Source organism: Typopeltis vanoorti, chromosome 10 (genome assembly GCF_054136105.1).
Source record: "Typopeltis vanoorti isolate ZY-2024b chromosome 10, IOZ_Tvanoo_1.0, whole genome shotgun sequence".
NCBI lineage: Eukaryota > Metazoa > Arthropoda > Arachnida > Uropygi > Thelyphonidae > Typopeltis > Typopeltis vanoorti.
In genome coordinates, this window is record NC_143558.1 from 55,172,703 (window position 1) to 55,196,786 (window position 24,084).

At 34.4% G+C, this 24,084-nt stretch overlaps 1 protein-coding gene across 1 annotated transcript in view; it reads right to left on the reverse strand.

The window, feature by feature from the left end:
* LOC150102425 (26S proteasome regulatory subunit 10B-like) overlaps positions 1–24,084 on the reverse strand; it is a 105,092-nt gene that overhangs the window by 60,611 nt on the left and 20,397 nt on the right. The window contains exons 4-5 of the mRNA XM_090399587.1: positions 16,455–16,575; positions 11,347–11,461 (exon numbers count right to left, since the gene is read on the reverse strand). Of these exons, the coding sequence (XP_090255713.1) occupies positions 11,347–11,461; positions 16,455–16,575 (236 nt within the window). The remainder of the gene's footprint in view (positions 1–11,346; positions 11,462–16,454; positions 16,576–24,084) is intronic.

A 24,084-nucleotide genomic window follows, 5' to 3' on the forward strand; every position in this document is an offset into this window, starting at 1 on the left:
AGAATAACTGGGGAATCTGCTAGCGCTGATAAAGATTCTGTGGCCAAGATTCCTGAAGAATTGCAAAGGATAATTCAGGAAGGTGATTATGACAATCTGCAAATATTCAACATTGATGAAATTGGTCTCTTTTGGAAGTGTATGCCAACAAAAACTTTCCTAGCTAAAACTGAAGTGTCTCAACCAGAATACAAAGTATCTAAAGATCATCATAAGTTTTAGGAGGCAATGCAGAAGGCGACTTTAAACTCAAGCCCATGTTAGTTTATCGTGCGCAAAATCCAAGATCTAACATTATTGCAGAAATCAGCACAAATGGAAAAGAACTTGGATTTAATGAACTGGATAATGAAGATGGGAGAAACTTGCTCGATTCCCATTCAGAACATTTAAGTGAGAATGATCTCCTTCAACTAGAAGAACAGTGTGCATATGATAAGAAGATAATGAGTGCAAACAAGAAGAGAATGTTACGACTAAGAAGCTGCTAACTACAAAAGAACTTGAGCTAGTTTTCAGTTCCATTGATTGTGCTAAGGAAATTTTGTTTGATGCTGATCCTGATATGGAATGAAGCTTTGAAGTTCGCCACTATTGCAAATTGCATGACAAGATGAAAATGTCGAGCACTATTCAAACATCCTTACTTAATTTTTTTGTGAAAAAGTAGCTCAAATGTTTAGACATTAAATAAAAATTTAAGCAATTGATTTTTATTAACTTTGATAATTTTATCCTCTAATATAGCTTATACTGTAATTTTGTTTTCCAAATTTACACTAACTGATGGATGAATTATAAATATTCCTATTGTTTATTTTATTTGCTTAACACAATTTCACTTACAGTGCATTAATTGAATAATTGTGTTGAGAGGTTTTCCTGTAGATATATCGCTCGCAGATGAACATAACCATATATACCACACCTTTTAATCTAATGGACACAACTCAGAATTAACAAAAATGGATACAACTCAGAATTAACAAAATGCTTAATCTCCCCTCTACACACACACACACACACACCACTACATAGAGATTATAATAATGCTTTCAACTATTCTCTATATCTGGAATTCATGTGTGGAAAAAATAAATAAAAATAAAAGAAAATAGCCAGAACTTTAAGGATATAGAACCTCTGTGCTGCTTTCAACTCCATTTGAAACTGGCTTTTGAAAAAGACCAACTCCTTGCTCTATCAGTTTTAGAAATATTATATAAGTTCCTCACTCACACAATTAAGTCTATTATGGGTTAGCTGGGAAGACTGGCTACATACAACTGGAAGAACATAAGTAATACATCTGCCACAATTATTATACAGTGAAATCTAACAGATCACACCTTTGCCACGCCAGAATCAAATGGAGAAAACATCACAGGAAGTGTAAGTATGACGTTTTTAGAATTTGCAGCTGCTCTTAAAAATCAACTGAAGCTTAATAAATATGTTGAAAAACTCAAGAAAATGGGAAACTAATTCCTAGGCCTCTTACTAGCATCCACAGAAGGCATTCTTACTAGGACTTTAGGCTTGAACCATTTCTACTTTATTTTGTATTGCTTGTATAAACATTAAAATCTTTCTCAGATAAATATTTCAATTTATTTTTGAAATCGTACTAATCAATATACACAATCAGTATTAAAATACAGAATTCTCAAGAGTGAAATGCTCTTGGTCACATCATACAAGTAATAAAGAAAGTACTTAGATTCTGTGACTTACAAACTTCAGAGACCCAATGAGCAAGGGTGAACTAAATGAGTTCGCAAAGGCGTTAATACCTCCAAACAGTTGTCTTGAATTATTTAGGATATCAACCTTAAATTCCAGAAATTTATTCCAATGACTATCTGTCCTATTGCTAAAATAATATTTCCTTAAATGTAGCATATACTGATCCTTTATTAATTTAAAACTGTCCTCTAACAAGCAACTTCTGGGGGAAATGTCAAAAATCTGGTAATTCAATTTCTTAACAGATTATAAACTTCAATCAAATTTTCTCAAACTTGTTTTTGCCAGTAGAATTGTTACCCAAAAAATCTAAGCCCTTTTAAGATGGCAGTCATATCAGCTATTAAGAAAGAGAGTGCTCTCTTGTACATTGTCTCTCTAACACATCATCATCTTCCTCCTTCCTAAAATAGGAACTTCCTGGTGCACACAACTGGGAGCAGCTTCATCCCACTGCACAAACCATTCCTTAGTTTGTTGCCAATTTCCTCTTGTACTTCCTCCCACACACCTTGCTCCACTCTTCACAATATGCACCAACAAGACAAAAAGCCAGCAAGGCAAACAAGCATAAAAACCATAGCATTTACTTGTATATTTAATGAAAGAATGACTTCAATATACACATATATGGAAGCTCTTCAAGAGTAGGACAAAACTAGTTGTGCTATTAAAATAATGATTAACTATTTTTTCCCCTCTCAGCTTAATCACACTGGATATTTATTGGAAATAAATATCCAATGTGATTCATACTCCTGTCAAATTTTAAAGACATTCTATAAAACTAATGAAAAGATGACAATAAACATGGGCTCACAAGCCTCATGTTTCTGAGACAGCCTATATTATATTGAAGTATCAATACGAATGTCAATAGCATGCAAAGCAGACAGATACAACTTGATAAATTATGCAACTGTAAACAACAGAATTACATGCAATAGTGGAATAGGTTTGTCTTGAATAAGTGGTAGGAGCTATTTGTTTCAGTATTTCTAATTCATAGGTTGGTGTTTTGCAATGGAAGGCAAGTTCATACTCACTGCAGATATATGCTTATATTATGGGTGTGCCAATGGGAATGCACATAAAGCATATTGGCTATATCAAGAAGCTTTCCCTGGTTATTAGATTCCATACTCTTGAACATTATTACAGGCTTTGTGAGCATGGCAGTTTCTACATTTCTCTCATGAAGTAATGGAAACTCAGAAAAACATACTGCATCTAGTGACATGGAATCCATTCACCAACACACAGAGGATTGCAGCAGAAGAGGGTGCCTTCCAAGCAGTTGTTTGTCAGGTGCTACATGAAAATCAGCTTTATCCATACAATTTCCAGTGGGTTCAACTAATTTTACCAGATGATCATTGTTGATTGGTATTTTATCAGTGCTTTTACAACAGTGTATACAGAACAAATCTGAAAACACACCCTAACCCAACATCACCATTGTTAAAGATCGGTACTATCAACATAAGAAGCCTAAATGGCAAAGAAATGGAGCTAGCGGAGGAATTAGATGAGTACAAGATCGACATAATAGGGATGACTGAAACAAAAAAGATAAACACTGGTGAGATCTTTATGAGCAATAAATACAAAATGTTATATTCAGGCAATGACAATCAAGGAAAGGAAGGAGTAGCCATAGTATTCAACACAAAATATGAGACTAATCTTCTTGAATGGCAGGCAGTGTCTAGTAGAGTGATATGGGCAAATATCAAAATGGGTAACTGGACAATGAGACTTATTTGTGCCTATGGTCCCACAGAAGGTTCTACTAAAATAGAAGTGGAAGAATTTTTTGAGGTTCTAGAGAAAGCTATTGACACGATGAAAAAGGAAAAGTTGGTCCTTGTTGGGGATCTAAATAGCAGAGTAGGAAGTGACTGTCAGACATACAAAAAATGTTTAGGGAAAATTTGAAGAAAAGAGCAAAGCTAATAATAATAGAAAATACCTGTTGGATTTCTGTTTAGGACATGGACTGGTTATTACTAACACCATGTTCCAACATAAAAATGTGCACAAATTCACATGGAGAGAAGAGGCAAGGAATAAGAAAAGTCTCATTGACTATGTTATTGTTGATAGTGATGATTTCTCCCTGGTGTAGGACACCAGAGTGTACAGAGGATTTGAAATTGGAAGTGATCACTATTTAGTATTGAGCAGGATAAAATTGAATTTCATATTCAAAAGAATAACATGTAAGAAAGTTTTAAAGCGAATAAAAGTTGAGCAGCTCTCAGATGTGAACTGTAGACTAAAATACATAAAGAATATTGAAGGGAAAATGAAAGAGTTTGAGAACAGGAACCAAACCTTGGAGATTCAGTGGCAAACACTGAAGAAAACCCTGATTGATTCAGCTAGAGAGGCATGTGGTGAAGTTGTCTGCAAGGATAGAAAAATTAGAACTCCATGGTGGACACAGGAAGTTAAAGAGGCAGTGAAGGAAAAGAACAAAGCATATCAAAAGTTCCTGGCAAATAAGTCAGCTTGTGCTCTTAGAGAATACAGAGACAAATGTAAGAAAGCTAACCAGTGTGTAAAACTAGCTAAACAAAAGTCATGGGAGGACTTTGGCAAGAACATAGAAAATAAATATCAAGGTGGCAAAATATTCTGGAGGTTGTTGAAGAAGCTTAGGAATGGAGGAAAGAGTGCTGTAAAAGGAGTTAGAGATGAAAAAGGTGACATGAAAATGGGAGAAAAAGATATCCTTGAGGTATGGAGTAATTACTTTGAAAATTTGCTAAATGAAACAAGCAGTGATGACAGCACAGTGATAAAAAACACTGACCAGGCATGCAGTCAGGAAAACATATCCATAATTGAAGTAGAAAAAGCCATCAAAGGCTTGAAATGTGGAAAGACAGCAGGAATAGATGATATTCGACCAGAAATGCTGAAGTATGGTGGTATAAGAGTCTTACAGTGGCTGCACTGCATAGTTTAGAAAGCCTAGATAGTGGACAAATTCCCGATGATTGGAGTAGAGCGCTCATAGTACCCATATATAAAAAGGGAAATAAAACTGAATGTGAGAATTACAGAGGTATTTCCCTACTGAGTGTTCCTGGCAAGATTTATGCAAGTATACTTGAGAAACGGTTGAGAAGAATTGTGGAAGAAAAGCTTGGTGAAGAACAAGCTGGATTCAGGTCAAATAGAGGCTGTCAGGATCAGATCTTCACTTTACGACAAATAGTGGAGAAATCATGGGAATATAACAAAGATCTGTATTTAAGTTTTGTTGATTTGGAAAGGTGCCAAGAGAGAAGCTATTCAATATGCTACAGTTATATGGTGTCAATGGGGCATTATATCAAGCAATACTTAGTCTTTATTTGAGTTGTAAGTCAGCAGTTAGAATTGAAGGGAGTACAGGAAGATGTTAAATCTGGTGTGAGACAAGGATGTACATTATCCCCTCTGTTATTCATTATCTATATGGATCATATTATGAAGGAAAGTGGTGTTAAACATGATATCAAAATTGGAGATGTTAATGTCAGCTCTTTGCTTTATGCAGACGATGTTATACTTCTAAATAAATCTGCTACAAGTCTGCAAGATTCTCTGACTAAATAGAATAACTGTTGTAATAGAAATGGTATGAAGGTCAGCAATAAAAATACAAAGACAATGAAAATAGGCAGAATCATTGAAAATGTCAATTGTGTTGTGAATGGAGAACCTGTGGAATAAGTAAAACATTTCAGCTACTTAAGCACGATTTTTAGTGAAGATGGTAAATTAAATATATGGAAATAGACAACAGAATCAACAAAGCTGGTATGGTGGGAAGTCAATTGAATAAATTCATATGGAATAAGAGAGAAATTAGTCGGAACACTTAATTAGCTGTATACAAGACAGTGTTCAAACAGTTTTAACTTATGGATCAGAGAGCTGGGTCAGAAGTAAAACACTTGACCAAAGACTAGAGACCGCAGATATGAGAGTCCTGAGAAAGATTATAGGCGTGAACAGATGGCATCAATGGCAATATCATATTAAATATGAGTATATTAGGAAAGAACTTGACATTGTGAGCATCCTAGAATGCATTAGCAGAGCTAATCTTAGGTGGTATGGTCACTTAAACAGAATGGGTGAAGAAAGATTAGCAAAACAAGTGTTCTCTTCCAGATTAGCAGAAAAACGACCCAGAGGAACACCAAGATATAGGTGGATTTATACGGTACAAAGTGCCTTAGACGACAGAAATATAAGATCTGATAATGTTGGAGTCTTGACAAGTAACAGACTGATTTGGAGGAAAATTGTAGATAGGAAATTAGTAATGATATAAATTTGTCATGTAGTACTATCATATCCTGTACACCCCTTGAGGGTACTTGGCAGGAATTTGATGATGATGATGATGATGTATACAGAACCAATGATTTCTCATGTCCTTGTCAAAGGCAAGATAATGTTCACTCAAGATGTTACTTTCAAATATCATAACAAATCATGTGGGCCAATCAAAATCCATGTGCAGTTATTCAGTCAAGGTAACAGCAATTCTCCAACATAAGGGCAAGTATCTCTGGGGAATTAGCAGGACTGTTTATTTTGTCAATAGGCTTACAAGATATTTAAAGCACGACTTCTTGCAAAACTGGGTAGAAAACATCTTCCATGATGTGCTTGATGATGTTTTCTTTGCATGAGGAGAAAACATGCAGTTCATGAAGGAGAGCTTTACACTTCATTCATGAAAAACTGGGGTATTCCTGATCAGAGGTTTCATGAAAGATGAATTAGCTTTCATTGGCCATCTAACTTAAATCCTGAGGATTTTTATTTGAGGTGCCATGTGTAATCATTGGCAGGGCTCCAGAAATAGAACTTATATCTACTGGCCAGAAAAAAAAATGTTACATAAATGTTATGTTGATAAAACAAAGTAATAAATTTTTAATTCTCACTATACATTACATGTAATTATATAGAAATAGGCTTTCCTTTAAAGGGGGGTTTTAAATATATGCCACAACAAAGCTCATCACAACTCTGTTTATGTTTTCTTTTGGTTATTGTTCATAATGAAGGGTGAATTTATGTAAATTATCCATGAACAATAATTTAACATGACAGCCAAATAATAAAATTCATGAGAACAAGAAAATAGGTAGTACTTGAAGTGGAGCCAGACTCACTTTTCACAATGCACTCAGTAACATGATCCAGTCTTTGCAAGATAATCACACTATTTTTAGCTAACAGTATTAAAAAGAATCTGCTATGAAATCTGTGTAAAAGAATCTGTTAAATGCATTAAAATTTTAATTACACACTAAGCTAATTCATATTGTGAGCTGTGAAAATAAGCTTAAGACAATACTATATTACAATACGATACTGGAGCATGTGCAGTGAAAAGAACCTTATAATGTTGCTATGAGAGAAATAATATTTTTGGAACGATAAAGTTGGTAGTTATGAAGTCTTTCATATAGAAAGAAAAACGTTTATAATTTATCAATTGTTATATTACTACAATGATGATAGAACACCTGTTGGGTGAGTGTGTGTGTAAAAATTAAAGATTTCAGATCCAGAAGTTTTATTTCCGACTCTCCGGAAGTAAACCTGCGCTATTGAATTCATTGTCAATGGCAGTCACCTGTGATAAAATTACTCGACAGTGAATGAGATGTTTTAAGAGAGGAAACATAAAATTATGTGGGGGGGGGGCACGTTCAGAACAAGACTGGAAATTCACTCATCACTTATCTCTGTTTACTCACCTGTGGTGAGTGGGTGAGTTGATTTCTGGAGCTCTGATCACTGGTGTACTCTGCCCCAGTGGGGAATGTTGACTAACTTCTGGAACATGTTAAACATGCATGCCATACCATCAGGGCACCAGTAAGGAACTTTTGAGCTTCATGATACATCTTTTACATTCGCCCACAGGAAGTGTCATGCCATAGGTCTTGGGACCTCTCGTGTGAGTGGATGTAAATGGTGTATGTAAAATATACATTTCGATTTTTTAATTATCCTCGAAATGTGGAAAAACAAATGAAGCAGCAGTGATTATGAAAGTGGTAAAAGTGGAAAAAAAAGTTCAATTAATTTCAAGATAAATAAAACTGGACATAATTAAGCAATCAGAAAACGAGAAAACAAAAGCTTAAAACTAGTTGTATTCAAGATATCGTTTTCACCATTGCGACAATTTTAAAAGATAAACAAAAAATTTGCAATCATACATAGTGCAAGCTCTATTCAGTTCATGGTTATTTGTAAAAAGGAAATGCTGTCATCAAAAAAATGGAATGATGTTTATCAACAACTCAGATTCAAAATCAAAATAGAAAAAAAACCGATGCTTGTGTTTTTCTATACTGAAGAGTCATTAATAGAGGGTGGGCCTGCTGCAAACAAATGCATGAAGAAATAAACAAAAAAAAAGCAAAAGAAATGTAATTCTTTTCAAATTATTAATTTTACAATAAAATTTAATGTAAAAATTAATTAATCTAATTAGAATGAATTAATTAATTATTGATTTTTACTATCTTTATAGTATGGTAATTATTTCAGAAACACAAACAAATTTAACAATATATCTTATGAAAAAAATAAATTCAATTCAATGAACATTCAACTTACAAACACTTTTCCGAGATGATATTATGTTACTGGAGTTCGCCTGTAGTGAGAAGGGTACATGCTGACCACAAGTAATGAAAATTGCATGAAATCATCAGGAAAGAGATAAACAGCCAATAATAAAGTCCCATTGTGTCATAGAATACAATAAGAATAACAAAAGCAGCTGACAGGTCAGAACATATTGAGCAGTCTTGCTGAATGTTTGCATAAGGCCTTAAGGTGATACAGAATGTTCATTCACATAATAGTTCTAAATTCTCAGATGCCATACAAAATACAGGGCAAGACAATGTCTGCAGATTTCAACTGACTCATGTAAGAGAAATTTTTCAAATCTTTCATACACTGAGAACAACTAAAATGGGATGTGTGTCACCTGGTGACCAAACCCCCCCCCCCTAAATGAAAGGAAAACACTTCTCAATCTTTCTATAGAAAGGTTTTCGATACACCACCCCCAAATGTGAGAACAGCATTCAAAGGTTGGATAAATTTGAGATTTATACAGCACTTGTACAGGCAGCAATCAACATACACCAAGTTTTATGTTATGGAGACTAGGAAGGCTAAGAATGTAATATGTTTGTGCCAGGAAAGACTAGCGAAAGAAATCAGATCCTGACTGGAGATCCTAATATTATGTAAAGTAAAGGGAAGTGAACTGAGATCTTTCTTATAAGCAATATGACAGAACTGTGTTTTGCTATCATTGAGAACTAGGTTATCCTCACTTCACTGGAGAATGGCAAGGCGTTCAATGTTTAAGACATTGGTTATGGAAGATCTTGAAGCTTGAATCACTTGACAGTGCAAATTTTGCAAATGAAGAGGAGAAACAGTGTTCAGTCATCAGCAAACTATGGATAACACTGTGGTCAGTGAGAAAAATCATTAATGTATAGGAGGAAGAAGAATGAGAGAAGGCACAGGATATTCTTGGGACACTCTGGTATTTATAAAGAAATCTGAAGAGACAAAAACCATCATGACACAGTGAACTACCAGAGAGGAAACTGACAACTCAATCACAAAGGATTGAAGGTAGATCCATAAGCTGGTACCTCAACAAGGAAGTTTCTATGCCAGACCCAACTGAATGTCCTGGAACTGTCAAAAGTAATGTTAGTTTCTCTAAATCTCTCCATGGTGTGTTGTCCAAAGGCAGTTAAGGTTGGCTAGGAGTGAGAATCCATGCTGACATTCATTAATTGGTGGAATTTAAGGTAAGTGAATAAGGTGATCAACAGCCAACTTGACAGATTATTTCCCTTTATCATGAAGGGATGGGCCAACTATAGACTTGCTTCTATGCTGATGGGTAGATATCAAAAAAAGGGAAGGGGTAAACTCCTACTTGCTTACATCAAAGATCAACTCAGGAAATGGCAGAGAATAAAATCCATGATGGTGTTTCTTCTGGCAATCTAACATTATGATACAAAAAACATGCCTAAAGCTAAACTTGCTACATGTACCAATCATGTTTATATAGATACGAACAGGGACCGTCTCTTAGAATGAACAAAAAAACACTATAGAACTTATGAATAAGTCTTTTAAGATCCAAATGAAATCCTCAAGATCAATGTGCTTAGAAATACTAAATTAGACAAAGCATTTCATTTGGTGCCAGAATTTTATTGCAATTTGATTGAATTCTATTCTCTCATTTGACAATAAAAATGCAATTTTATCTACTTGCAAAAAAAAAAAAAAAAAAAAAAAATCATATATTCCAATGTCCCATCCCTTTCCCTTTTCCCAGCTGTCTAAAGAAGAAAGGGAGTTATATACATATATATACACGAGAATAACACTCTGGTATGTACAATTTATTTTGTGCTTAGCATAAACCTGACTTCAGCAGTTAAAAATGTAACTTACATTAGATCATTCATCTTACAATTTACTTTGAATTGCTTTTTTTTCACTCTTAATTGAATGTTCTGCTATGTTTTTCTTATTTAAAAAAAGAAATAGCAGTAAATATAATATGAGAATTCTAGAAACCTCTTATCAAACAAAAGGAAATAAAAGAGAAAATGATAAGGAGGTGGCTGTGGCACTGAATAAGGTGCTGGACATGGACTACTTCTTATAGCTCTATGGTCTAAATCAAATCTTGACTTCTCTGGTTTGGACACTGCAATATAATGTTGCTATCGTGACTAATGGTATGTATCCATCTTGGGCTTGTTTATTTTAAAAAATTTTTACTATTTATAGTCCTCTTAAGAATTCTGTAATTTTCCATACGAAAAATGTCCTGTGCACCATAACTTTTTGAACATGACTTGTAGGTTCTTTATAGAGTTGATATAACTCACCATTGTATCTGATCCTCCAGAGATCATTATCATTCACCAGGCCAAATATTTTTCTAAGGATTTAGATAAATGAAGTTTTCAGGGTGATATGGAAACTCTGCAGAGATCCAGAGATTAGTAACTAAAGAAATGTCAAGATTTTGGAATGTTAGTTATGGGGAGAGGTTGAGGACATGTCAAGTGCAGAGTGTTATAGAAGGACAGAAAAGAGATAATGTGATAAACAGTTAAGTTAGTAAAGGAATTTTACCAGATTAATACAAAAGGGATTATATTGAGTGAAAAGCAAGAGGAGAAAAACAAGAGACCATTCCTTGAAGTTGTGTAAAGGTGTAGTGAAGAAGTTGCAGAATTTTTAGATGGAGAGCAGTGAATGAGTAGAATTCGTTAGCAGAATGTTTTGTAAATGCTAATGAAGGAGTGCAAATGAGATTAAGGTTCAGTATGACAGATATTTTACTTGCTAAGTGAGATGATGAATCTGTTGATTCCATGAAAGTTTGTTACAATAAAATAACAATAAAATCATCTGAAAATAATATCATGGTATAGCAATTGTCCTATATATCCAGTTCGCAGAGAAACAACCTACAATTAGTTAAGGATTAAGACCACATCATACCTCTCTTAGCTCACGTATTTGTTCACTAAGTCCACCTATCATTGAATATGAAATATTTCCTGGATCTTCATGAGACATGTTATACACAAGTGGATCTACTTCACGTGGTAAATATCTAAAATAATATAAAATGGCAAAAATTACAATAATAATCACTGCAAAAATATACAATTGTATTTAAAAACTTTCCATAAAATATTCATGGAAATCAAAATGTTAAATAACAACCATCAATCTCCATTTTTCACCATAAATATTTTCACTTATAACACAGTGCTCCAAAAATAAATCTATTAGTAAAAAAATAAATAAATAATTGTGTTTAATCAAACATCATATTCATCATCATCAAATTCCTGCCATGTAACCTCAAGGGGAGGGGTATACAGGATATAATAGTACTACATGAAAAAAATAACATCATTACTAACTTCCTATCTACAATTTTCCTCCAAATCAGTCTGTTACTTGTCAAGACTCCAACATTATCAGATCTTATATTTCTGTCGTCTAAGGCACTTTGTACCGTATAAATCCACCTATATCTTGGTGTTCCTCTGGGTCGTTTTTCTGCTAATCTGGAAGAGAACACTTGTTTTGCTAATCTTTCTTCACCCATTCTGTTTAAGTGACCATACCACCTAAGATTAGCTCTGCTAATGCATTCTAGGATGCTCACAATGTCAAGTTCTTTCCTAATATACTCATATTTAATATGATATTGCCATTGATGCCATCTGTTCACGCCTATAATCTTTCTCAGGACTCTCATATCTGCCATCTCTAGTCTTTGGTCAAGTGTTTTATTTCTGACCCAGCTCTCAGATCCATAAGTTAAAACTGGTTTGAACACTGTCTTGTATACAGCTAATTTAGTGTTCCAATTAATTTCTCTCTTATTCCATATGAATTTATTCAACTGACTTCCTACCATACCAGCTTTGTTGATTCTGTTGTCTATTTCCATATTTAATTTACCATCTTCAGTAAAAATCATGCCTAAGTAGCTGAAATGTTTTACTTGTTCCACAGGTTCCCCATTCACAACACAGTTGACCTTTTCAGCAATTTTACCTATTTTCATTGTTTTTGCCTTTTTAATGCTGACCTTCATACCATATCTATTACAACAGTTATTCAATTTAGTCAGGGAATCCTGCAAACTCGTAGCAGATTTATTTAGAAGTATAACATCATCCGCATAAAGCAAAGAGCTGACAAAATTGGAGATAGCATCTCCAATTTTGATATCATGTTTAATACCACTTTCCTTCATAATGTGATCCATATAGATAATGAATAACAGAGGGGATAATGTACACCCTTGTCTCACACCAGATTTAACATTAAACCATCTTCCTGTACTTCCTTCAATTCTAACTGCTGACTTACAACTCAAATAAAAACTAAGTACTGCTTGATATAATCCACCATTGACACCATATAACTGTAGCATATTGAATAACTTCCATCTTGGCACCTTGTCATATGCCTTTTCCAAATCAACAAAACTTAAATACAGATCTTTTTATATTCCCATGCTTTCTCGACTATTTGTCGTAAAGTGAAGATCTGATCCTGACAACCTCTATTTGGCCTGAATCCAGCTTGTTCTTCACCAAGATTTTCTTCTACAATTCTTCTCAACCGTTTCTCAAGCATACTTGTTATCTTGCCAGGAACACTCAGCACGGAAATACCTCTGTAATTCTCACATTCAGTTTTATTTCCCTTTTTATATATGGGTGCTATGAGAGTGCTACTCCAATCATCGGGAATTCATCCCTCTGTCCAGGCTTTCTGAACTATGCAGTGCAGCCACTGTAAGACTCTTATACCACCATACTTCAGCATTTCTGGCCGAATATCATCTACTGCTGCTGCCTTTCCACATTTCATGCCTTTGATGGCTTTTTCTACTTCAAGTATGGATATGTATTCCTGACTGCATGCCTGGTCAGTGTTTTTTACCACTGTGCTATCATCACTGCTTGTTTCATTTAGCAGTTTTTCAAAGTAATTACTCCATACCTCAAGGATATCTTTTTCTCCCATTTTCATGCCACCTTTTTCATCTCCAACTCCTTTTACAGCACTCTTTACTCCATTCCTAAGCTTCTTCAACAACCTCCAGAATATTTTGCCACCTTCTTGATATTTATTTTCTATATTCTTGCCAAAGTCCTCCCATGACTTTTGTTTAGCTAGTTTTACACAGTGTTTAGCATTTTCGCATTTGTCTCTGTATTCTCTAAGAGCACAAGCTGACTTATTTGCCAGGAACTTTTGATATGCTTTCTTCTTTTCCTTCACTGCCTCTTTAACTTCCTGTGTCCACCATGGAGTTCTAATTTTTCTATCCTTGCTGACAACTTCACCACATGCCTCTCTGGCTGAATCAATCAGGGCTTTTTTCAAGGCTTGCCACTGAATCTCCAAGGTTTGATTCCTGTTCTCAAACTCTTACATTTTTTCTTCAATAATCTTTGTGTATTTTAGCCTACAGTTCACATCTGAGAACTGCTCAACTTTTATTCGTTTTAAAACTTTCTTACATGTTATTCTTTTCAATATGAAATTCAATTTTATCCTGTTCAAGACTAGATAGTGATCACCTCCAATTTCACATCCTCTGTACACTCTGGTGTCCTACACCAGGGAGAAATCATCACTATCAACAATAACATAGTCAATGAGACTTTTCTTATTCCTTGCCTCTTCTCTCCATGTGAATTTGTGCACATTTTTATGTTGGAACATGGTGTTAGTAATAACCAGTCCATGTCCTAAACAGAAATCCAACAGGTATTTTCTATTATTATTAGCTTTGCTCTTTTCTTCAAATTTTCCCTAAACATTTTTTGTATGTCTGACAGTCACTTCCTACTCTGCTATTTAGATCCCCAACAAGGACCAACTTTTCCTTTTTCATTGTGTCAGTTGCTTTTTCTAAAGCCTCAAAAAATTCCTCCACTTCTACCTTAGTAGAACCTTCTGTGGGACCATAGGCATAAATAAGTCTCATTATCCAGTTCCCCATTCTCATATTTACCTGAGACTGCCTGCCATTGAAGAAGATTAGCCTCGTATTTTGTGTTGAATACTATGGCTACACCTTCTTTTCCTTGATTGTCATTGCCTGAATATAACATTTTGTATTTATTGCTCATAAAGATCTCACCAGTTTTAATCTTTTTTGTTTCAGTCACCCCTATTATGTCGATCTGGTACCTTAAATAATCCCTCAGCTAGCTCCATTTCTTTGCCATTCAAGCTTCTTATGTTGATAGTAGTGATCTTTAACTCTGGTGATGTTGAGCTGGGCTGTGTTTTCAGATTTGTTCCAGTAGCTGAGTTTTCGCTGTTCGCCCTGGTTCCCTGGAGAAAACACCGGGGGCCTTGTTTAACTGGGCGAAATTTTGTCATGTTGTACCATCATTTTTTATTTTGGTTTAACCAATAAGAATACAATTTGGTCGGCTAAATCCCAAATTGCCAGCCCATCCTCGTTCGTTCAGTATCCAAGTAGATACCCAACAGGGTGCACCACGAGAAGGTGAGGATTAGACATTAGGTCAGAAGCCCTGGTCGGTTTTCCGCATTCCTTTAAAGGCTATGTGGAGGTCTCCTCTCAGTTATACAGCTTTGACCCTTAAGCACCCCTTAATTAAATATTATAATGTCTAATATTTAATATGTGACATTGTTTTAAAAAAGTAAATGTCAAATTTTATGACAAAACAATAGCAGTACATTCTTTAATTCTTAATACACTGTACACATAACTATACAGAAATATTCTTTTCCTTTGCATGAGTTTAAAATACACTAAACACTTAACAGTTCATTTACACAAGAGCTTCTTATGTCCCTGCCAATATCTTTTCTTGGCTGCAAAATACCACTTATTTACTGATTTATCTGGAAAAAAAGTTCTGCAGAGGAAGGCCATTCACATGTAGCATCAGTGAATCATTCAGAGGGATTCAATAAACCTAGCTCTCCTGTAATAGGTTGACTAAAACCTCGTTCACATGACCTGCTAGTATAGCAGCTAGCATTAGATCCCTACCAATGTATTTTTCTTGATAAAAAATATCACTTATATACTGATTTACCTGAATAAAGCACAGCAGAGAAGAGCCATTCATATGTATTATCAATAAATCACAGCTGACCTCATTAACGACCACAAGTAGTTTTAAGAAAATGAAACCTGCCTTATTAGTCAGTTCTTTCAAACATAGTGTTTTTCACCCAATACATAAAGGAAGAAAGAAGATATATATATATATATATATAACAAGCTATCAAAGCACATCTTCAAGTAGCATAAGTGCACATCTGTCTTCACCACTGGTAATAAACTATAAAATGTTCTGAAACATTAAACCACTATAATGCCATCCAACATTTGCAAGATAAGACTTAAAAAGGTTCTTCATGTCCTGGATCATTAATGTGAATATAGTCTCTAACAACTAGGTCAACTAACCTACTTTTACATAGTATAGCCTGTTTCCACCATTTGGGCCCTGGGTATCTGCAGCAAGTACTGTTGCCACAATGGCATATTTCCTATTTGGAGAAAATGCCAACCACACCTCTATAATAGCAACAATGGGAATTATTGCTTTAAGCAGCAGGTGTTTAATGATTTTGTTAGAAATTCCATCTGAGTCTCTTTCCTATTCTTAGGAAAGAGACTCAGCAGGAAGGATGTCAGTTGGATGGGATTTATGTAGCCTGTGCATTTTAGCAAACATACCCAGGTGTGTGCTTTACTGATGAAGTCTAAATCCAGATAGGTCCGAGAAAGCAGTGTTATTTGAGCTACTACACTGCTTCTCTAGGCTACAGAAAAAAAAGCTCTAAATTCATCAGGTACTTGACATTGTTATTAGTTTTTATCTTTCCTCCAAATTTTTCCAAAACATTTCTAAGAAGAGAATTATACAAATTAAAATTTTAGTGTTTGCATAGTGCCTGTAGTCCTCATCATCAAACAGAAAACTCATGAAAGATATGATATGGTGGTCAAATTCAATGGTACAAATTTGTATAGCAACAAACATTTGCTATTATATATAAATCAATATAAGACATACCTCATTATTGTTAATGTAGTCATGTCCAGTGCTACGCGAGTACCTGACTTCAATTTGGTTTTATCCAGTTGACGACGACATCCAACAACATAACGTGGGCCATTAGTTGCTTTGACAATAACTAATATAAAAAAATATGCAAATATAAATATGTTATCAGTTAATGTCTCTTAATTTGAAATATTAGTTATATATATATATATATATAAGAGCCTTCATAGCTCAGTCAATATAGATGAAGCCCTTTGGTCAGAAAGACCTGAGTTTGATTCCCATCTCAGTGATGTGAGGAATCTTTATCTGGTCTCTTTTGAAGAAAGGTGAGTTAGCTGGTCTCATACAGAGGTAGGGTGTTTTTTCACCTGAAAATTTGAGTTTTTCATCCCAGAACAGGCAAACCAGTCCATGAATACACACACACATCTACAGACATAGGACACGCCTGGAATAGGATTGACCAACCTATTCAGTGGGATTTCCAGTTTCAAATCGTTATAGGCCACAAAGCTTAATACGTAACTATAACACATCACTAGGCCTAATACGTAAAGGAAGAAAGAAGATATATATATCTACTCTATATATATAAAAAGATAAGCCAAAATTTGAAATGTTTTTATGTCACTTTTTTGTCTTACCAGCCTGGAACTTGGGGGTTGGGAGCAGTAGGCAACCCCCCCCCCCCCAGTATATATATAACAAGCCATCACAGCACATCTTCAGGTAGTTTAAGTGCACATCTGTCTTCACCACTAGTAATAAACTATAAAATGTACTAAAACATAACACCACTATAATGCCATCCAACATTTGCAAGATAAGAGTGTCATCAGCAAGGTGCGAGGACTAGAATTTTTACAGATGGTGAATGACTGGAATGAATTGCTGGAATCTGTTGTAAGTGTTCTGTCAGTCAAGGAAAGTACAATAGATATTGTATGAGTAGCTCAGATCTTCCATGATGAGTCTTTGGACTCCATAGAAGTACCGGTGCAATAATATCAGATCTGCCCTTCTTTCTTTAAAGTCAGACTTAAATGAAAAGTAACACAACTGCATTATCCTTATACTTGACTACTTACATCTTACAAAAAACTAAAAATACAAACAAAAGCACATGTCAATAATACTTACAAAAATCCCCCTACTGAAATATCACTATGTGGTATACAACTGCCAGCCTAGTTGGCCGAATGGTTAGCATACCCTCTCCAGCCAACAGGTCATGGGATCAAATTCCACTGTGGGCATGGATGTTTGTGATTATCTTTAAGTGGGAGATTATTATTTATTTATTTAGCGTATGATGTACGGTCTCAGGATATTACATACATATTACATAAAACAGCATAAAAAATTTTTAAAATCATATTAAAAGGGGTACAATAGGTTGAAATGATTAAAAATCAATGGGAAATGAATTTCATTGCCTGGTGTGAGACCATCACCCCACTTATTGGAGGCCTGAAGTGGTTTGAAAAAAGTTCCATGTTTGGTCTCTAAAGCAGGGTTTCTGGATGATGTAAAAATAAAAAGTTAAAAAATATATATAAAAAATTGCTAAAATTGGCAAAAAAAATCCTTATCCACAGTACAAAATGTACTATAGGTTTATAATAATCTTTCATGGACAGGAACCATACACACGAAAAAAATTAAAACATGCCCCTGAAACATTATCTTTTGCAATTATCTGTGACTGAATAAAACCAATTTTTTTTTTTCCTAATTATACTTATTGGAATGCTGCATGATCTTCATACAGCATTTCTGAAGTACCTATTTCCTTAGTTTTTCCACATTCAAAAAATTATATAGGTACACCTATGAAATAGAAATGTATTTCTTTATCTTTCAAATGAGCAACTTGAAAATAAAAGATGGTATAATCTGAAATCTGCTCATTTTTTGCCCCACGGTTTTTTTTTTTTTTTTTTTTTTTTTTTGAAATTCATTGACTTTTACCAGCACTAAACAGCTTTGTAGCAAAGTCACAGAATAATGAAACTGGTTCTTCAAATTTAATATGTGCCACAAGATTATAAATATATATATATTAAGTAACTTATTTTTTTACTATAAATCAGCAAACAAACTTACAATCATAAAAATAGAAAAAAAAACTAGAAAAAATAAAAAATAAACTTAAAGCAGTAATGTTTTTTGATGGTATACATACACTGGTGTCCAAAATCTAAGGACGAACACTATTTGTGAAGATTACAACTGCAAATTCAGATGAATCAGCTTGTGGCAATTTATATTAACTGACGATTTTAAATAGAAAAGCAGGTATACATTCAAAGTTTTGAATCTAGCACAAAGGGGTCAACCAACACCCAACAGGATAAAAGGCAAAAGACTGCAATAAGAAAATTGTGTTTGAAGTTCTTTTCATGAAGGAATAAAGTTGCAAAGCTATTTAATAATAATATTTTTCATAAAGTATCTTTAATATAAAATTAAGTTTTCAAGAAAAACTAGTGAAATTAGCGAAAATAATTTTAGCAAACTTCATGCTTTTAGTACAAAAAAACAAGAAACAAATACTATTACACTTTTTTTTTTTTTTTTAAATATCAACTCCACATATGAGAAGTCGCAACTCCTACAACACAACAGTGTAGTGTCATGTGAGCAAATAATAATTAATGAGATTCATACCCTTTGGATGTCTTGTAATGTCTCAAAGACATCAACTAGATGATTTCACATGGGGAAGAATTATTGGAAAGCTTGAAGGAAGCCACAAAATTACTGATATTGCCAGAGTTTGGAATCTCACATAGTGTTATATCCAGCCTTTGGGAATCATTTCAAACCAATGGAATATGTTCCAGACATTTGCTAAGAGTCACCCTCGCTCTACCACAGAGCATGAAGGCAGATTTTTGGTTATAACACAAAACGTAATTGATGCACCATGGCAGGTCAACTTACAAGTCAGCTGCAAGTAGGCCATGACAAGGGCACATTTTTCAGTGGTGCTGTATCCATAAAAATGGAACAAGACACCAATGGACTAAGGTACTCTTTACAGAAGAGAGTTGTTTTAGTCTTTCCTCCGATTCTAGATGACACAATCTGACCTGAAAGTAATACTGCTTATCATTGCGAGAATGTTCTTGAAAGGAACAGATACAGCAGTGCTGGGGTCATGGTGTGAAGCATTAAGCTTAATGGATGCACTGAGCTACAGGTGCTGGATAAAGAGACTATGACTGGTGAACGATATTGTAATGAAGTTCTTCAACATCATGCTCAATTGTTCTTTAGGCGAAGAATTCATTTTTATGAATGACGGTGCCACATCACATCGTACATGAGCAGTGGACATACTTCTGGAGACCGAGAATATTAATCAAATCAAGTGGCCAGCACACTCCCCATAGAACATGTTTGGGATGCAATAGGAAGACATGTTGCTGCTCAACATTTCTCTCCAGAAAACAAACATGGCCTTATCCTTGCTCGGAAGGAGGAGAGGGCCAGTTTACCTCAAGAACTCCTGAATCACACAGTGCTAAGCATGGTACAACACTGGGAGAACTGCATCACAGTTTAGGGTGGACTATTCCATGCTGAAATGTCTCTGTGCATAGTTTTACATAAGCACTGTAGATTAATTTCTTAACTATGCCCTTAGAAAATTTGTAACTTTGCTAAAAATATATTACAATTTAATTTGTATGAAATTTATAAACATATTTTGTGTAATATAATTTATTAATATGCTGGCAATAAATTTATGTCCACATTTGGCTGTAGCCATGAATTTTTTTTTTATATACAGGTAAAAATGTAGTTTGTCCTTAGCTTTTGGACACCAGTGTATAACAGTTTTCAGATAGGGAAGATGCAGCAGCATTCAGTACATATTTACTCAAAAGGAGTAAAAAAAAAAAAATGTAGCTGCTGCATTTTTTAGCTAAATCAGATTATTCTGACATATCCACGTATATAAATCTGTCATATTTTAAAAATTATTCTCAAAAGCAGAAAATAAATATTATTCATAAAAGCAGAACATACAACATATCTAAAACTGACAATGAAAAATATTTGTGACAATCATATTTATGGTTCCAGGAAAAAAGCAATTTCTACTAATATCTCACTAAAAGCTATTTAATAATTACGTTTTTCATAAAGTATCTTTAATATAAAATTAAGTTCAAGAAAAACTAGTGAAATTATCGAAAATAATTTTCACAAACTTCATGCTTTTTTGGTACAAAAAAAAAAAACAAGAAACAAATACTATTCCACTTTTCTTCTTTTTTTTTTTTAATATCAACTCCACATATGAGAAGTCACAAATCCTACACCATAACAGTGTAGTGTCCATGTGAGCAAATAATAATTAATGAGATTCATACCCTTTGGGCAATAGGAACTGTTCAACTTCATTTATATATAACAAATAGAGCTTTTGGTAATGAAATTCATGAGAGTCTTGTTAAATTTTGATTAATTGAAACTCTTATGAATTTCATTTATCACCATTTAACAAGCAAAACCCTGAAAAGAATATACTTGCATCCAAGTATATGTTATATGTATCTGGACAAATATAGAATACATTATTAAAAAGAACGGAAATTGTGAATAATTAAATGAAAGGATTCTTACTAGATTGTCTAATGTCAGTGATACTTTGTAAATATATAATAATTTAAAAAAAAAAGATAATACAATGAAATGATGTATGACTTTCATGTAAATTAATGTGAACAAAAGGTCAAAGTACATGGGCATGTCAACGGAATAAAAGGTTGCCCCAGGTGGTATCAGTTGCACACAGCACGTGGAGTTGTAAGCAGTCAAAACGAATTTAAACACTACGAAGCAAGATCCACATGGGGAGAATTCTACGCGACGGATGAACAACGAAGGTTACAGAGAGTGCCGGTAGGGAGATGGCATAAAAGGGCCAGGAACCTCCCCTCCCCAATCTCTCTTAGGCTTCTTTGGTTTTTTTGCGGTAGTGAAGATCTCTCTTCTGGAACGTCCAGACGAAGGATCAGCGCGGTGCTCTGCTCGGACTCCTGTACGTAATAGTTGGAAATGTCGCGTATCAGTTAAAAGGGCTACGTACTCCCTGACCGTAGGATGGAAGAAATTATATCTATACTGAAGACAGGCAATCCATGGAAAAAGCTCAGTGTCTCGGTAAGGAACCCCACAGAAACAGAATCGCCAGATGCCAAAGAAGTCCCTGGAATAGGCTTGATATGCTAGAAACATGTGGACCTACCAATGACCGGAGAAATCCATGCCAAGACACAGACTGAAAGGAAATCATATGAGGAACAAGTATAAGAAGACCATGTGTACGGTAAAGTTGAAAGTTCTTTGTCTAGTATTATGTATAAGGATAAGAAATTAATTGTAAACTGAGAATCAAGGACTTTGATTAAGGTAAGACAGGACTGTAGCACGTTGATATTAGTTAGAAGAAAGTGAGATAACTCTTGAATGTGTTGAGTTAATATTTATGTTTTAATTGAGTATTAAGATGATCTAATTTGAGAATTAAATTACCTCTTGAAAATTCATGTTGAATTAATTAACTTGTTGAGTTAATAATAAATATTAACTCAACAAGTTAATTCTTGTTGAGTTAATATTTATGTTTTAATTGAGTATTAAGATGATCTAATTTGAGAATTAAATTACCTCTTGAAAATTCATGTTAATATTGTTGTTTAGGATTACTCAGTTCTTAATCTCATAAAGGAATGTTTCTTTGATAATCTTATTTACTCGGGATACATGTGAATTAGTTTGTTTAGCATTGAATTGATCCTGATTGAATGTTCTTTGTATTGTATGATAACTAATAAGTTTAATAAACCTTTTGCTATCTTTAAATCCAATTATCTGAGTTTAGAATCCGATGCACCACTCACAAAAAGTACGAATCTAAGCGGAAGGAAATAGGTTGTAGTTTAGGTCACAATTGCAAACCAATGGTCATTAGTGTACATCTGAAAATTCACTTCTTGATTAAGATTTCCATTTCTTAATCTAATGGTTCTAGGTGGCGTAGCGTTAAAATATAAATTTTCTTAGAGCTTTAAGAGAGGCAAGATTTCAGAACCTTGGACACCTTGGATTTGACTCGACCCTGAGGCAATTCCTTTGTGTTTCAGTAGTACCATGTGACAACCTAGGAAAGTGTTACGCCCTGATAACCAAGAATGTAAAAATTGCAGTTATCATAGTGTAACAAGAAAATAAAAATATAAAATCCTATGTAAGTAGCTAATACAAGATATTTAAAGAGAGAAAATATGCTTGCATTCGAGAAAATTAATTATAGCAGAAATTGTTTAACTAAATAATAAAAAAGGGATTCTTATTACAAAAAAAAAAGGATATGGTGTTATACCCTGATAAGTTAAGAATGTTAAATTTCCACTTATCATGATATAATGAGCAAAGAAGTAAAAAAACCTGGAAAATAATTAAGTAAACATGCTTGTTTCTAAGTAGGTATCGTTGTGAAATTTAGAAAATATTGAATACATTAATTTAAGAAGAAAGAGATAATTAATCACCTCAAGGAGGATTTTATATAAAAAATAAAAAAGGAATTTAGATAAATATGTATAAAGCAAAGTTGCCAGAGATAAAGTGTAAATTAAGAGTTATGGTTTTGTGTTGATATTAAATTCAATGTAAGAATAACTTGTAAAATAAAAATAAAAATGAGCTCAAAGTTTGGAGGGGGGGGAGAAGCAGTCTGTTGCCCCAAGCGGTCACGTGCTCGGTGTGTGGGGTAAACAAGCAGGAGAGAACAGATATCGTGAGGTCATGTGACAAGAAATTGAGGTGCTGGATGAACAGCGAAGTTTTGTTTTTTTTTCCGATAGGGCGAACCCCCTGACGCACTATCTTGGTTTTTTTCGTCATGTGGAGTTCTCGGATTTCCTCGAGTAGTGAAGGTTTAGCCTGGTGCTGGTTTGGGGATGGTCAAACGATACCTCTAGACTAGGATGATGTTACCGTGGGTAACCCTGTCCTAGATTCCCGGAAAGTAACGGCAGACCATGCCATTAAAAAGTCAGCAGAAGCATGCGCCCGATATCTAGGCTGGTAATTACTATGAAGAAGTTAATCCAGGGTAGATTGAGGGAAACAAAGAATCGTCCTAATGAAACAGAAGATAGACTGAAACAGATGCAGAAAATTAGAGATACCACCGAGTGGAGATAATCTGAGTGTGTGATGATATGGGTCCTTTGTTAGTGAAGGATTTAGATACAATTATAGGTCAAGACTATGGCACGTGTGTTTTATAGAAAGTCATAAGTGAATAGTAACTAAGTAAATCTGAATATTTTTATGTTGAAGAATGCTTAAGCTTAAAGAAACTTAGTTTCCATACTTGTTAGTGTCGAAATTAATTAATGGAATTTAGTAGCAATTTAGATGTTTTTTACTATTATTATTACTATTATTACGGGCAACTCCAGGGAGTCATTAGACTCATCGAGGGAGGCCCCAAATCATATTCATCACAACTATCTGACATTCATACAGTATCTATCATACCTCGCCTTAAACTCATTCACTGTCACAGCATCCACTACAGACTCAGGGAGCGCATTCCACTCATTCACTA